Raw genomic sequence first — 17,139 nt, forward strand, 5'->3', positions numbered from 1 at the left:
TCAAGCAGTGGTGCCACTCCTAGTGTTTTTCCACAAGATCTAGTGTTTTTGGATTGCATCTAGTGTTGTAGTGTTTTCTTTTGCTATCTAGTGTTTTTTAGTGATTTGCCACTATGTTGGTGTGCATAAGTTTGGACAGTGTTCAAAGTAGCCCCACCTATTTTTTGTTTGGCTGCATCAATGTGTTTGTAGTGCTTTTCAAAGTGGACAGCAAGCTTTTTGTCTGGTTACACCCAATGATGACCAAATTTGAGATATATTTAGCATAAATACTTTAAAAAATACACACAAATGATTGTGAAAAGTGTTCAAAATAGACTAAAGTACATAGCGTAGCCTACCATATGGTAAGCTAGTAGCCAGGCTAGGCTTACATTTCGTCGGCTTACATTTGATGAGTGTGGAGTTCTTAGACTACACTACCTCAGAGATTGTGAGTAGCCTAATATTGCGCTTTTGACAATATATTTGCAAAGGCCAAATTTTGGAAAATTTTGTTTGCCCCCGCCCCCCCAAAATGTTTTACTGTCCTACGGCTATGACTTCAGGGCTCTTTCAAGGAAATTCAGTTTTATTTTGAAATTTTAAGGACTTTTGACACTCACTAACGCCATTGGCTGTCATTTTTGTACATTGTGCAAAAATGATTGTGTATTTATGATACTAGTGTTTTTTTTTTTTAATTTAGTGTTTTTTTCAGTCAAATCTAGTACGGTACTTTTCCATGACAAGAGAGTGGCAACATTGGTCTCAAGGTTGCCATCATATTGGTATTGGCGTTTTTAATGCCATAGGTAATTTTTTAACGCGTTTGGCAGGCAATTTTTGGTTTGGCATGTTAGCATTTATTTGACGTTTTTTCGAAATTTTTTTTTAACATTTTCAATAAGAGTTTAAACACAGGTGTTTTATCTACTATTTTCATCATGTACAAAACATCGGTTTGAAATGGCAATGTTCTTTTCTCAAATCCTAGTAGGCTACATTTTGAGATTATTGGCGAAACGTGTTGTCTACACTTGGTTGTCGAAAAATATTTGTTGAATGGAGAAGTGTGGCTATCGTGGAGGCAATACTGGAATAGTTACAACTTTGATATATATAGTTTGCATATGACAATGCTCAATTTTGCTTCAACTTCTCTTGAGTTATCAAATCTTCCATGGTTTCTTATAGTAAATTCAGGAAGGATATTTAGCTTTTTATCGTTGTTGTATGATAGTTTGTTTTTCAGTAAGGCCTAATTCTTTAAGTAGCCTATACTAGCCTACTGTTTTCAAATTTACAAAATTGGTTAGCTAGTTGCAAAGATAACTTTCACTCAGATTTTGGTACAGTAGTGCGCAGGTTGCAGAACAGTTACCGTACTATACATTTTGTTTAAGCTATTTGTTTTTGCCAAACTTCATGCTAAATGTTTTTCAGTGCCCATGAAAGCGATGAATATGAAAGTGATTACTGGTATGTATCATTTCTAGCTGTAGGCTACAACTGCAAACCTGTTTCAGGGCCTTGTTGGCGTTGGACGAGTGAACGCAAATCACAATATTAATTAGGCTAACTTCTTCTTCGTCGTATGAGCTGTTCTTCTGGACTATATGTTTGGGCATGATTTCATCAGCCACTCGACAGTCTCGTCATCCAGGGCCTTCAGTCCAGGCGCTCCATGTGGTGGTTGATGGATTGGGCAGTCATGGACGACATGATCTACTGTCTGGTCTGTGGCGCCACACTCGCATCCCGGTGAGGGAGCCAGGCCCCATTTGCACATGTTTGAACGAAAGCGACCGACGCCGGTTCGTAGGCGGTTAAGCCGGACCCACGCAAGTCTTGCGAGGGACATTCCCGGAGGGTGGGGATCGACGTCGGGTAGGAAATCACGGAGTCGAGAGGTGTTGTTTTGCCACTCCATGTTCCATGTGGGTCATTCCATGTCAGTTGGACCAAAAAAAATGAAAAACCAAACCCACCATCGTAGATTTTGATGAAACTTGGTTATCTGGTAGAACTTTTGGCACTGATCATGAAAAACAAATTTTTTGAAAAATCGGACAAGTAACGACGAAGTTATAACCTTCCAAAGTTGGCCATTTTGGTGATCACTCAAGCGGAACAAAGTCAAGTCAAATTGAGGGGGTTATTTCCATGCAGCATAACTCTTGTGTTAAACCTTTTTTTCAAATGAATTTTGCACACATTTGATAAACAAAGTCAGTTTTACCCAAAAACAATGAAACAACCCATACAACCCCCGGAGTTGACCTTTAACCCCACATTTTGGTAAGATGGGGTCAAAAAATCATTCACGAGTGACCGAATTTTATCCGATTATAACTTGTCGTGCTCATGTAATATTGTTACATGTGATACATCATTTGAAAGGTCTTGATAAACAGATTCAGAATCCAAACTAATATTTGTGGTTTATTGAATACTTTGAACCTTAAAAATGGAAATAGTGAAATGTCTCAAAAAATCAAGTTTTTTTAATTTTAACATGTTGGTAATGTTACTTAGAACCTTTACACTATCATAATTATATTAATTAGTATCATTGATATATAAATAAAATAAATCAATTGAGGATTTACAAAGAAACAAAGTTAAAATAAGAACGTACAGTTGGGGGTGACTGGGAAATGAGCTTGCACTCTTCGAGTCTCCAGCCAACCATTGACATAGGAAAAGACTCACCGAATCGGACTCACCGAATAGTAGCAGACCCTGGTACTTAAAAGGATATTTATTGTTATTATATGGTTATGCAAATTGTGTGATAGTTCCTGGCTGATTTGCATGCCTGGCATCACAAAATAATAAATGATGTGTCTGTATTCTACTCGTATCACTGTTATGGTGTATATCAAACTTAATGTAAAATACACAAATCTAGATCTGAAAACCTTATACCGTATTTCATTACAGAGTTTGTTTTAAATAAAATCCTGAGTCTCGGCAGTTTTTGGGGCATATCAGCATATGGAAAACGCAGTTTTTAAAAGAGTTTTGAGCATAAGCAATTTAAGCACTTAAATTAAAACAATACTCAGATGGTGTTTCATACAATTTTGCTACTACATCAAGATGCAACAGGATTGTCCATTTTTTAGTTCAAGCAGTACTACGGTGCCTCTTTTTGTTTATTATGATTTAAGTGCAATTTATATTTTCAAGCAGAAGAAGCTATTTAAAATAATTGCAATGAAATTTTTCAACATTTTTGTAGGCAATAGTCCTGTATCTGCAAACATGGTTCTAAAGAAGTTCAGGGCCACTTTATATGCAAGGTTCAACAAATCTTTCTAAATTACTTTTTTCAACACTAGCAATGAAAAATAGAATATGTCAGAAACGTGGTGCTTGAACAAAACAAGCTCAGCTTGAAGCATGTGAAAAAAAGATAAGGATTAACAGCTAGTCACAATAAGGAACACAGAAAATCATCTACTAAAACACTATGAATGTTGACCAGCACTTTAATTAAATTAAGCTTAATTATCAGACAAACATAACAATTTTGAAGAAACACTGCTCTTTGTATGAAGCATATCTTAACTTTCTAAAATAAAATTAAATTAATATTGAAATGTAGGTAGAGTCATGAGTATGCAAAATTGAAAGTGTTAAATTTGCCATAGGTTGAAATACTGTATTTTGAGCAATGTAAGCTGACAAGTTGATTTAGAGAGCCTTGTTCGTTAAATGTACAGTAATCAAGTCAATGATAATTTAGGCTGAATATCTGATTGCAGCAACATTTAGCAAAAATTGATTGCAACATAGAAGCAATTACCAGTTCTTGCATTGAAACGTAAAGAGAAAAAATCATCCTGTCCCAGTACGAAATAATTGCAAAGAGTTTTAGATTCGTTTCTCCGTTATATAAAGCCTACCGGTACTCAATCATCAGATTACAGGCGACTACAGTTTCGAGATTTTAATGTGCACTACACTGATATTTAATATCATAAACTAACTTATTTGGAGCCTAGAAAAATTGGCAAAGAGTATTCCGAGTTAGAATTAAACTTTTGTTTTTTGTTTGCTTATCTTTATCCTGCATTGCGGGAAAGCGGACTTGAGCGCTATGCATCGGTGTACGCCTTCCGACGTACACCTGACCCACGCTGCAGCTGACAACAATGTCTGTTTCCGGTTGTCTACTCTACTTATGACTTAAATTTGGGTACTACCCATTACTCGATCACTGGGTAGAGGCAATTATCGTAAAGTTTCTTGCCCAGAGAAACAACAGCAAGTGCGGGTGGCTGGAGTCGAACATGCTGGAACTCGACTGCACCAGTGCTTGTCAGCACTTAGTGTGAACATGTTCAAAGTTGATTATTAAAGTGAAAATATTAAACTTTATTATTACCGATAGCAATAAAGCTGAGAGGCATATTTTCACACACTGAATGTAGCAGCATTGCTGCATCTTACTAATTTTTAGCAATAAATTTGTCCCATGCAGTGTCGATCTTTTTTTTGCTTGCACCAGATAATTGATATAAACCACGGCTTGTAGTTAAATGGGGAACATCAATTACACACAAAATATGCCGCAAAGGAACCCAACATTTGTCTTGTTTTGGCCAGTAAGATGGCCCATTAGGATGCATAAAGTTAGCTAAAATATCACTGCTGTCAGCATCAAATTGTTCACTCATGCCGATGTACCACCATTTTTGGAATTTTTTGGGCTACTTGGAAAAATGAGTCCTCGATGGGCCTTTAAGCTAAATGGCAAAGTAGGCCACCTATTACCAGCAGGTCTGACTCTTTTCTAGCTAATACCGGTACCAAAATATAAATGTTTAATATAATATTTCAGGTGCCGCCGGTATAAATTACTTTCAGCTATTTAGTAATGTGTTCAATTTTTTACTGGAAGAGCAGACAGCCTAGGCTAGCCTAGCAACAGGTGATCAATTATTTTGCTAAAATTTCTGAAAAATTGATTTTTTGAGACATTTCACTATTTGCAACTTTAAGATTCAAAGCATTCAATAAACCACAAATATTAGTTTGGATTCTGAATCTGCTCATCAAGACCTTTCAAATGATGTATCACATGTAACAATATTACATGAGCACGACAAGTTATAAGCGGATAAAATTCGGTCACGCGTGAATGATTTTTTGACCCCATCTTGCCAAAATGCGGGGTTAAAGGTCAACTCCGGGGGTTATATGGGTTGTTTCATTGTTTTTGGGTAAAATGGACTTTGTTTGTCCAATGTGAGCAAAATTCATTTGAAAAAAGAGTTTAACACAAGAGTTATGCTGCATGGAAATAACCCCCTCAATTTGACTTGATTTTGTTCCGCTTGAGTGACCACCAAAATGGCCAACTTTGAAAGGTCATAACTTCGTCGATACTTGTCCGATTATCAAAAAATTTAGTTTTTTGTGATCAGTGCTAAAAGTTCTACCAGATAACCAAGTTTCATCAAAATCTGAGATGGTGGGTTTGGTGCCCTGGTCCAACTGACATGGAATGACCCATGTGTAGTTCGTCCAGTGTGCCGCACTTATTCCAAGATCTTCAACATTGTTCAGAAGCTGTCGTGCGGCGGGCACAAATGGGCGTCTTGATTTATTTTTCGTGTACTTTTGCATTATCAAAAAAAAAACGTCCTGTCTGAAAGTGCCGCCCCCCGGGCAGCACGCCTGGGGGGCTAACTGATATTAGGCTAACTGATTTTTAAAAACAAAATTTTAACAGAATTTTTTATTTTGGCTGTATAGCAAGGGTAGGCTATTTGGCCGTCGGGAAGAAGCTGTAGGAGGCCATTCTTGGTTGCCGGAAAAATAATGACCTTAAAGCCCTGGTTTCATTAATGTATAAATTTTAAAAGTTTTTGCAATTTGTTTTGTTTTATTGTTGATGGCTTCATGCGTTTATTATGCATGCGTGACTTAATGTTTTACAAAAAATATACAGAGGTGATATATGGGCCTACAGCACGCCTGAGCACGCGGGCATGCTTGTGTAGGTTAAAACCACTGCTTTAAACCATCAAAATCACGGAATGGCCCATTTCGGTGAGTCCGATTTGGTGAGTCCGATTCGGTGAGTCCGATCCCTTAACGGGGGATTTTTTCAATTTTTTTTTTTAATTATCGGGTACTGTAGCCTAATTATCATTGCCGTTTTAAGGTTAGGAGTTTGGGGTTAGAGGTTAGGAACTCACCGAATCAGACTCACCGAATCGGACTCACCGAATCGGACTCGCCGAATAGTAGCAGACCCCAAAATCAACAGTGTTAAATTGTTGCTTCTTGAACTGTTTTTCTCTGCAATTTTTTATTATTATTATTTATTTGTATCAAGACAAGAATGTCCGTAATCAAAACAAAATACAAAAAAGGCATGTAGATGTACACCAACAGTAGCCTAGCGATGCAAAAGGAGCCAAAAAACATTTCAGCACAATCACTTGTGGATATAGATAATACGTTGCGATCGGCTCATTAAAACTTGGCAGGCTCTTTTTATTTAAGAATGAAAGCAGTGAGTAGAGAACAAAGAAAAATATCACATATGGCAAGTGGAGCATGTCACTGTAATGTTTGAAATATTTTGATTGATATAAAATGTCAGATAACATCAGAAAGCCTTCAGTAGAAAATTGCAAGATAACGTTGTGCAAAGACATATACTGATTTTCACTAGAGATTTTCAAAAGTTGTAGGCTACTTGTACCATTTGCTGCAACTTGACATTCACATGCACTAGCATAATAAGGTGTGGCTTGATAATGTAGAAGTGTATTCATCAATTGCTCACTCCATGAGTTGAACCATTGTTACTTGTTTTTGCCATTTTTTTTATTTGCAAAATCAAGTTGTTATCCATGGGGTTATACTGTGAATATGCAGGCATCTTTGTTTTATTGGAGGTGTGGTGTTAAGAATATCTGGAAAAATTCTTGTTTCATGAATGTGTTCCATGTAGTTATGTTAGGTTATTCTTTTTCAGGGAAGAGATCTCAAGTTTGATGCAAACAGCCAAGCTCGCCATATTGCAAAAAAGGAAGAAAAAACGGCGTGCTCGGAAAATGATTTCTCAATTTGGTAATCGATACAAAAGCAAAATCAACAGCACAAATAAGGTATATACGGTATTGTTGTGTAACACTGTAAATAGTGCTGACCTGCAGTTATTCCTTATTTTTTCTGAGTGAAAAAAGAGCTTTTTAAAGTTGTAAAGAGCCAATTATATATATAATAACTTTGCAAAGCATTTTATGTTATCAAATGAGGCAAAGTGTTTTTTTTTTTAAAAACCAACTTTCAAAATCTTTTTATTTTTAACGTCCAGAGAATGTCAGAGTTATGGTTATGATGGCTTACTACAATAGTTGGTTGACTTCAGCATAAACACTAACATTACATTTTGTTTGCAAAATTATGATCCTATAAAATGTGCAAACTACCGGAATGGCCCGATTCAGTGAGTCCGATTCGGTGAGTCCGATTCGGTGAGTCCGATCCCTTAACGGGGGATTTTTTCAATTTTTTTTTTTTAATTATCGGGTACCGTGGCCTAATTATCATTGCCGTTTTAGGGTTAGGGGTTAGGGTTAGAGGTTAGGAACTCACCGAATCAGACTCACCGAATCGGACTCACCGAATAGTAGCAGACCCCAAACTACGGTAAATGATAAAGCTTATCTGCAACATTGATAATGGCTAAATGATGGTTGGATGCTCTGTAGATGCTGGTAATATTTAATTTGTATGATTATCTGCGTACGGTAGATCTTGGTTCCTAAGACTTTGAAATTGCGCAATGGTTCATAAAAAATTGAGGAAAATGTGCATAAAAATAGCAATGAGTTGATTACACTGGTCTACAAAAAAAGAATTTTTTTTTTGCTCCATGAACTTTGAAGACTGATTTAGAGTAATTTTGGGGTGCTGAATCCGAATCTGACCTCAGATTTATCCTATCACGTCAGGTTTGTGAAATATGATAACAACAAATTATTACTTTTGTCAAAAGTGAAAGATTTGGCGTTGCGTTTACCACCAACATATGCAGTGCTGTAACGAAAGGTTAGTGTTAGACAGGCCAAAACAGCCTAAATATGGTTACTGAACAAGCATTGCCATAGGCCTGCTTAAATCTTTGTGGTTTCATGCAAAACATTGACGTGGGAGGGGGTCAGTTACACTTATAGCCTCCCTTTTAGCTTGTTATTACTGCCTTGTTAATAATGTTGCTTAGAAAACAAATTGGTATCAAAATTATAATTGGTAGGTGTATTTCAGCTGCTTATGCACCACATGGCCTGGATTTCTGGATCTTGCACAATGTGTATGTGCAATAAACGCAACGTCAAATCTTCCACTTTTGACAAAAGTAACAATATGCTGTTATCATATCTCACAAACCTGACGTGATAGCATAAATCTGAGGTCAGATTCGGATTCAGCACCCCAAAATTACTCTAAATCAGTTTTCAAAGTTTATAAAGCAAAAATTGTGTAGACCAGTGTTATCTGTTATAAGTAGGGCAAGTTTTCATTGCATTAAAATCGTGAAAAATTTGCACTTAATTTTAACAAAAGTTGCATTTATGCACAAGGATTTTAAAATAATTAGGGTATGAGATACTCGAAAATCTATTTGCATATAATGCCAAATATTTCTTTGTTATGCAAATCAAAGATAATAGAACCATACCAGAAACAGTTTTATAGCATGTTTTTTAAATCACACCTTTACATTTTGCTCAATACTTGATAAAAGTTGCAGTAAAAATTTGCATGCACTGTAAAATAGAAATAAGTTGCAAAAAGTTGCAATATAAAATTCCTACAAACAGCTTAAAGCATCACACTACATAAATTCTGAATATTTAGGCAGCTGTCGTAAGCTGTAAAAAAAGTTGCAGGGGTTGCAAAAACTTGCCCTAGTTATAAGAAATGATGTATTTTTCTATATTGCAGGCTGATGTCGAAGAACGAAAGAACTTAACGAAAGCCTATCGAACTCAAGCTGATCACCTAACAAGTTCATGGAAAGCAAAGGTTGTAAAACTGCAAAAATGTGCAGAAGATTTGAAGGTCAGCTTGACACTTTTTATGTAGTTTACAGTGAGTACACACTACTAATTCCAGTAGCCTGCATTTGTAACTGTAAGCTATCTTCAACTTTCTCATTGCAAAAAAGTCAAGAGAAAGCCAAAACTGAAACCCAATTAACACCGGGCTTCCCTTGGATGAATGCACTGCCCCTGCCCAGAGTGAAGTGGGTAAGCTATGTACTGTAGCCTGCTATGCTTCTGAGGTATGTATTGCAGAAAATTTTATTCTCGGACTGAAAAACCCTCTTTGGAAACTTAATCTTGGCAGTTTCGCATGCTTGTAGGATTTTTAATTCAGTGACAAAAACCCGATGCAAAAATTAACTTCATGTGCATTGCTTGGGACAGTTTGGGTGTTCACAGAAAGAGTGTCAGGAAACCACTGTGAGCATAGGCTACGCACAGACCGGTCTCAATCAAGAATTTGATCGACTAAAGTATTTTTAAGCTATGCTAAGAAACAGTCTTTGTTTCAGAAACAAACCAGTGCTTTTGTTGTTCCTGTAATGAACCATCAGAAAAGAAAAAGTAAACTTGAGAAGCTGCACACCAACTTCCAACGCAGGTTTCGACAGATTAATTCTCTTTTTTGTGATAAATTTATCATAGAGCTTCGGTAGAGAGTTAATCTTGTACCATAAACACAAAGGTGGGCATACGCTACCTTAAAAGTGGTGCGCTACCTCTACAATATGCCAAAAGAGCGGCTCTACCGTTACATTGGAAAAAAAATTGCGCCGCTACTCTAACAGAAATGTAGCGCCGCTATTGCTACCAAAAAAGTAGTGCGCAACTGCCCACCTCTGCATAAACACGCAAAGTGCTGTCAATTTGACAAAAGTGAAGACGTTTATAGCTCGCAAAGTCACAAACTTGTTGAGTCTTTTGATATTCTTAAGATTACCGGTACATTCAAAAGTAAAGTTTTCTCTTCGGGGAATGACTCTTATGAAGCTTAATCCTGGTAGTTTTGCCTTCTCCTATAGCGGTACACGACATCTGGGCGAGCCCATCTGGACGAAGCCCTCTTGGGCGACGGTCAAAGTGGGCGAGATCCATGTGGGCGTTAAATCCAAAAGTTACGTGATGCAGATTACGAACAAATGATCGCTGAATACGAACCGGCAGCGAAACGAAGAAAATACAAAAAAGCCGATAATCGCATTATGCGCTTCGCTGACCGATTTATTGGCAATGGACAGGATCCACCACAGACTATGTGGGACTTAAGAAGCATAAGTCATAATTTTAACGTGGGCACTTAAAATAAAATCATTTACGGGTCATTCCATTATATTTCAGGTCATGAAAAAACCAATACTCTTGGAAATGTTTCATACTTTGGCAGTTAGTTTACAATCATTAACTGAGCACACCAAAAAAAAATTTTTTGAAATTGACCAAGTGGTTTAGAAGTTGTGGGGGTTTGAAATTCACCACTCGACCGGGGCATCGTGCCCCCCAAAATTCAAATTTTGCTAATATCTCATAATTTATAGCTAAAAAAACAACCAAAATATGTAGAATACCATTTTTGGGGGCAAGGAATCTGAATTTCCAGTCAAAATTGGTGAAAAGATATCATTTATAGATGAAAACAACGTTTCAAAAATTTTGGAGGGAATAACTTTGGGGGATGCTTTGGCCATGTAGCCATGACCAAACTCAAAATTTTTTTTCCTGAAATTATTTACCTGTTCATGTTATGTCTTTATGATGAGTTATTTTAGTTGTTCCATGTGTTTTTTGAGAGGGACTGCAGTTTAAAACTGATACACAGTTTGGCAAAATTCCAATTTATTTGACATGAAGTTTTGGCATTTTTGAAACAGCAAATTGCAATGTCTGTCATCTGACAGTGATTTGTTTCAATCCATATGATCAAAATAGTTAAAAGTATTATTAAATCCCATAGGTACAGTTAAGAAATTATTGAGTGAGCATCAAGTTATAAAAAATACACCTAATTGCACATCAGTCTAGTTAAAAAGTTTTTCAAGTTTGTTCAGTTCTGAGCTAAAAGTGTAACTTCTACCATTGGATGTAGATTGTAGAAGGTGGAGTTAGTTTCAAAAGTGCAGAAGTGGGTGGCATCCAGCATATATGGTCTTTTCCAAACCAAACTGTTTAACAACTCCTTTCCTGCTGAATAATAAAAACATCATAGCCAGGCAGTTTTCTACTTCAATGAAAAGTTAGTTCAGAAATGATAAGGGTGCAGGCAGGTGCTGGTTTGATAAGAAACGGTAGCAAAATCTTGATCAGACTAGCTGTGTGATATCAGCTGAATAATAAAACATTGGTAGTTTGACACATAAAACAATTCTTAAAGAAATGGACCATAATATGGCTGAACCCTGCAAATATTGTCACAAAGCATCAGTTATGTTTCAATTATTTTCATTTTTTTGATATGTATGGGTTGATATTTTCTAAGTTGAATATTTTGGTTTATGCAAAACTTACATCAATCAAATTTCGTGAAAATATTATACTTAATTGTTTTGTTAGAAAAAGAAATTTTTTTTGCGATCTTTTTCTCAACGCTCCGAAATATTCGCCCAAACTTAGCGTATCAAAAATAAATTAAGAAAAACTTTAAACCTAAATAACTAAATTATATATAATTTGAAATGTTCATCTTGGCATATTTTTAATTGCAATTTAAATGAATTCCTTGGATCTTAAATTGGTAAAATGCATGTTTTCAGTGCGAAAATCGTTCAAGGTAAAGAGTTATTGTCAAAAAATGAAAGCGCAAAATGAAAAAAATGGCTGTGCTCAGCTTCAAAAATCCTACTAGTGGCCGAAAATTCAAAGTGCTCTATCTCGGCCCCCAATTGAGATACTTCAAAAATTTTTTTTGCTACTGTTATCATTTTTTAGTATGTATGTACAAAATAAGCAAAATTTGTGACTAGTGGTTACAAAATTTGAAAAAATCTGATGATTATAAATGGAATGCCCCACTGTACCATGTTAAAAAGGCATTTAAAATTTGCAAAATTTTATAAAGAATTTTGACCACCAGTCCAGGCAAGGAACAATATGGAACAACAAAATTGGAGTGTGTTTATCAAAATATAAGTCCAACTTAACATCCCCCCGAAAAAAAATGTTTTTTTTTTTCTTTGGCTACATGGGCAAATTTCTCCCCAAAATATATACCTCAAAAAATATTTATAATCAAATTACTCCAAAACTACATGTTTTTCTTATATTCTGTTTGCAAATTTGGATTCCTCATCCCCGAAAATGGTATTCTACACATTTTCATCAACTTCCTAGCTTCAGTATAACAGATATTGGGGCATTTTTACTCTTTGGAGCTGAAATACTGCCACCATGCGGTTAAAATTGAAAATAGTGTAACTTTAAAACCCCTTGACCAATTTTGAAAATTTGTTTTTGTTGAGCTCAGTGGGTTGCCATCTCTCACATATGTCAAAATCAACCAAATCGGAGAGGGTGGGTGGCATTTCCTCTAATTTTGACCTGAAATATAATGGAATGACCCTTACTGCAGTAATAGCTACTGATTTGCGTGTGGTTACTACAACAAGCTGTGTCCTCTGCTACTGAACGTCAACTGATATGTTTTAATCCGAATGCTCCAGGCTAGACGCTGCGTAGGCGCATCAGCAGTTTACAGAACAATTGTGACTGACATTCATTACATTTTAAGACTTGAAGTCACACGGAATCAGAATTTTGCAGTGGTTGCCGGATGATTCTGCTGCCAGTCACTTACACCGAAAAATGTTTCAACGGAATGCAGCATCGGTATTGTGACTGACAAGTTTCAATAACGGTTAGGGAGCGTTCATAACTGACGCCAGCCACTTTTTGGCCATTCCTCTTGGGAGGTCTTCGTTTGTCACTTTTCTGAGGGGTTTCTCTTAGCTTCACGTTAAACCGTGATGCCGCAAAGCAACTAGATAAATTTGGTCACCACCGTTCCGAACGGCTAAACTTTTGCTACCTTCGCCCACTTTGGCCGTCGCCCACATGGTCCGTCGCCCACTTGGCTCGTCGCCCACATGGGCTCGCCCAGATGTCGTGTACTGCTCCTATAGGCCTTGAGGGCCAGTGGGGACTTGAAGTGTCGTTGCTTATCACCCTTTTCTTTCCGTGTGTATTTCCAGCTTCCTGAGTGAAAAGCTGCTCACAACTACGTTGGAAATTAAACCATTGTTCCCTCATTTCGCCTTTTGTTTGTTCACTGGCTCTGGTGATTATCGAGCCAAGTTATACACCGCAAACTTGTATTTCTAGACATCTAATATCCTTCTTTCGCCAGTGCACTGTAAGTGCACATGACTAAGCATCAGGGAACTGTGTTCCTAAACTTTGTGAAAAACCGTTGTTACCACAACGAACCAGCAGCATTATGCCGAAACAAATCGTTTTATCTACACTTGTGGAATAAGTTCGGACCATGCTTCTAAAAGAAAAACTCAATCTATGGGCTAACATTTAATGTTTATTACATTAAAGTTCTTCTGTGGTCGAGAAATTCCATCAACAGCAACTGACAGATAGCAACCATGTGCTGAAAAACGAACTGCGAAAGTCATCGAAGAAATATCGCCACGCTGTGGTACGTATCGTTGTGTACCTTAGCTATTGAAATCTATCGTTTGAAATTATTTTTGAAAAATATACATGTGGCACTTCTCGGCTTTTTCATCATTTTTAGGCCCCACTCACGACCTACTAGAACACGGCCAAATATGCTGCTATTTGAGGAAATTTTTAAGAGTCTGAATTGTTACAATCATAGCTATGACAAACCTGTCATTTTCCCATTTCCAGAAGTAAGTAAAATAAGGAATATTTGCACCCAGACATATGTTTGGCTTGTTTTGACGGAGATTAGATATGTATGTTAAGCACAATTTATGCAATAATAATGTAAAACATGTAAGACTTTCTAACTGCATCCTGGAGTTAGTCTCATCATACAGTTTTTTGTATAGCAGGATCTTTTGCAAATAGCCATATTTTACTTGCGAAATTAACCTTGGCGAAAAAGAAAACGAACTAAAGTTTAAATTGGCACGTCAAATGAACAACTTACAACATAGAATCCACAAAAAAAATCATTGATATTTTTTATGGAACATAGAATTGCACCAAAAGCGATACACCAAACCATACTACCTTCCGGGTACAGTTGGAAAGTCTTACATATTACATTATTATTGTGTAAATTGTGCTCAAGGTACATACCTAATCTCCGGTTAAACAAGCCAAACATATGTCTGGGTGCAAATATTGCTTATTTTACTTACTTCTGGAAATGGGAAGATGACAGGTTTATCATAGCTATGATTGTAACAATTCAGACTCTTAGAAATTTCCTCAAATAGCAACATATTTGGCCGTGTTCTAGTAGGTCGTGCCCCACTTTACGGCCAAATTTTGTCTAGAACATCTTAACCCGTGTTAAAGCGGACACTTTTTTTTCTATTTTAAAGCTTCTTTAGTCATCATCTCCTGGATGTTCACTGAACAGTGAACATACTGTACTTTATAATAGAGAAACTGAGATGAAATTAATACGAGTTTAAGAAAACAAAGAGACTCCACTCTAAATCTTTAAAGAGTAAACGTGAAGTTAGTCAACCTTAAAGAATAAATTCATGAGGATTTTGGAAGGGCAAGTAGTAGGCTAGTAGTAGACCAGTTTTATTCTGGTAAGGTCCTTGTCACCGAGGATGGCCGGATCTACTACGTGCCGCAATCGCCTTCACACCTGCTCCAATCTGCCTTCACATCGATTGTCCAAAGCGTCCTTTCTTGTCTCAAAATGTTATCTTCATACCTCCTCAAAACATGCCCAATTGCCCATACCAGTTCTCTCCATTCGCCTACACCAACTTATCAACATTCTTATTCAACCCAAGCAAGCTAAATTTGGATAATCAAACTAAACATTGACGCTTTGATTTTACCGAGTGTTCACTTTTTATTAGTGAACACTTAGAATATACGCCTCTGCTTAGAACGAGTAGTGATATGGCAGGTAACGTTTAGAAAGTTTGCTGTTCTTTTAACGTCAAAATTACTTTTTTATTTCTTTTAATGCATTACAGGAAAGAAGCGATCTTGCCAAACTGAAAATGAGAATGCAAGTATTATTGCTCCAAATTTGAAGGAATTAAATGTGCATGTGCTTGTAACAATATGTTCAGGTGCAACAATTTTGCTCCAATTGAAATGAACCAACAAAGGATTTTTGAAGTTGTCCGACAGGATTTTTCAATTTTTTTTACATGAGCTGTTTGATTTTCCAAATCGATTTCAAGATTTTTTTAAATTGTTTGTATGATATTTGTTGTCTTTTATATTGTTTTTTCTTTGTTCCATTGGCTGTTCTTTTTAGTTTGGGTTAATTTGGTGACCTATGTAACGGAACTATTGTTATTCTTTTCTGTATTGGACACTGTCGGCTATACCTGTAAAGAGCAGTCCAAACGCTACTACGGTACTAATTTTTCCTAGCAAAAATTGTTTTTTATTGGCTGGGAATAATTTTAATACAAGTTCTAATGGTCGAAGCGCCAGACAATAGTTTGCGCTGTTCTGTAGGCTAAAACATCGTTGAAATTAACAGTCCGAAACTTGTAAAAGCCTACTGTGGGCCTACAAACCATTAGCCATACTCATGTTACAATTTTAAATACCGTTTTGAAACTACATTACAATGCAAATTCTATACTTCCAGCTTGTTGGCGATTCGACATTTTACGATAGGCCAGTGCTTGAGTTGGTAGCTCGTCTCTTTTTAAGCGACTGTCAGTAGGCTAGCGCGCCCAATTTGACTGCTATTTATCTGCAAACTCCAAACTGTGCATGCCAAGAAATTCAACAAAAGCTATTGAAAATAGTGTTTGTGGTTCAAGGGAGTTTGGACTAGCCTGCTCTGAAACATCAGGTTTTGACAGCAAAATATCGTGCAATTGGACATTTCAACAATTTATATGACTTGCTGAAAAATATTGAAAAAAGCACATTATAGCCTAACCCAGCAGCCCACGTTTGATCCGGTATTACTATTAGATGCTTCCTTTTTACAGTTGGCATACTTTCAATTAAATTACAGTTGAATAAGTTAGATCAGTAAAAAACAAAGAAAATCAAAAAACTTAATTTTGCAATCTTCAAAAATAAGCGGTATTATGATGATTAAGAAGATAAATGGACCTCTCGTGGACAAAGCAGCAGTTGGTGTCATGGTCACTAGGATCTGACTCCACATTTTTAAAATTCGTTTTGGCCATGGCCGACTCGAGAAAGGTTATTCTGTGTCTGGTTAGAAACACTGTGGCGTCAATTTTTGTTCTGTGGTTATTTGACAACACAACTGCACTAATTGAAGTAGGCTTTCAGTTGCACAAGAGAGTTGGGTTTCTTGCAACTTTGTTTCGAACGCTGAAGAGTAGCGAAATTCAGATTTTCAATAATGGTATTGACTCGACCTCGAACAATTTAGTATTCATTTTAATTGATATCTGAAAATTACCTGTTCCTCAAAGAAGAAAAACCTCAACTGTTAGTGAGCTTCGCCGCATTAGCTCAGCGATTAAGCGCCCGAGTGAAGATCACGCGACGCCGGTTCGGCTCTCGGGGTGTGCCCTTGAGCATTGAGCAACGCATATTAAGGACGGGTATACATTCAGCTGGAGGTGGTGGGTGGAATAATTTGTTATTTTCCCGGCTACAGCAATCGGAAAAACTTTCTCTGCCAACCGGCCCTGCGTCAATTCCTCTACACTAGAAGTATGTGAAACGACTTGGTTTTGGGTTTTGTGACCGAAACGACTTGGGTTTTGTGGCCGTGCTAACTACTGGTATATAGCCTATTGCATAATTTTTCATTCAGGCACGTTTTAAACCTTTCAAGGTTTTGCCACCTTTTCCCGTTCTTTAACGTGCTGGTAGGTCTATATCGATTTTTGTAGTTAGTATCTTTTCGTCCCGGACGCGTTAATCACAAAAAATAATTGATTGACCAGGAATCAAAGGCTTTGTCAGTCCA

General features: G+C 36.9%; 1 protein-coding gene across 1 annotated transcript; it reads left to right on the forward strand.

Annotated features, from left to right (window-relative positions):
• Nucleotides 1-1,323: 1,323 nt before the first annotated feature.
• Nucleotides 1,324-15,818, forward strand: LOC145776930 (uncharacterized). The gene is made up of 6 exons (XM_082588171.1): nucleotides 1,324-1,461; nucleotides 6,983-7,115; nucleotides 8,959-9,075; nucleotides 9,572-9,660; nucleotides 13,593-13,695; nucleotides 15,194-15,818. Exons 1-6 carry the CDS (start codon nucleotides 1,415-1,417, stop codon nucleotides 15,251-15,253), a joined length of 549 nt encoding a protein of 182 aa, XP_082444297.1. The 5' UTR covers nucleotides 1,324-1,414; the 3' UTR covers nucleotides 15,254-15,818.
• The last annotated feature ends 1,321 nt before the right edge of the window (nucleotides 15,819-17,139 follow it).

The sequence above is a fragment of the Aplidium turbinatum genome, chromosome 9, assembly GCF_918807975.1.
Source record: "Aplidium turbinatum chromosome 9, kaAplTurb1.1, whole genome shotgun sequence".
Classification (NCBI taxonomy): Eukaryota; Metazoa; Chordata; class Ascidiacea; order Aplousobranchia; family Polyclinidae; genus Aplidium; species Aplidium turbinatum.

What these genes read in the sequence shown, in the direction of transcription:
- LOC145776930 (XM_082588171.1), top strand. Translation starts at nt 1,415, where the DNA reads ATGTTTTTCAGTGCCCATGAAAGCGATGAATATGAAAGTGATTACTG. An exon ending in GAATATGAAAGTGATTACTG is followed by an intron (nt 1,462 to 6,982) that starts GTATGTATCATT and finishes ATTCTTTTTCAG; the next exon opens with GGAAGAGATCTCAAGTTTGA. An exon ending in CACACCAACTTCCAACGCAG is followed by an intron (nt 9,661 to 13,592) that starts GTTTCGACAGAT and finishes ATTACATTAAAG; the next exon opens with TTCTTCTGTGGTCGAGAAAT.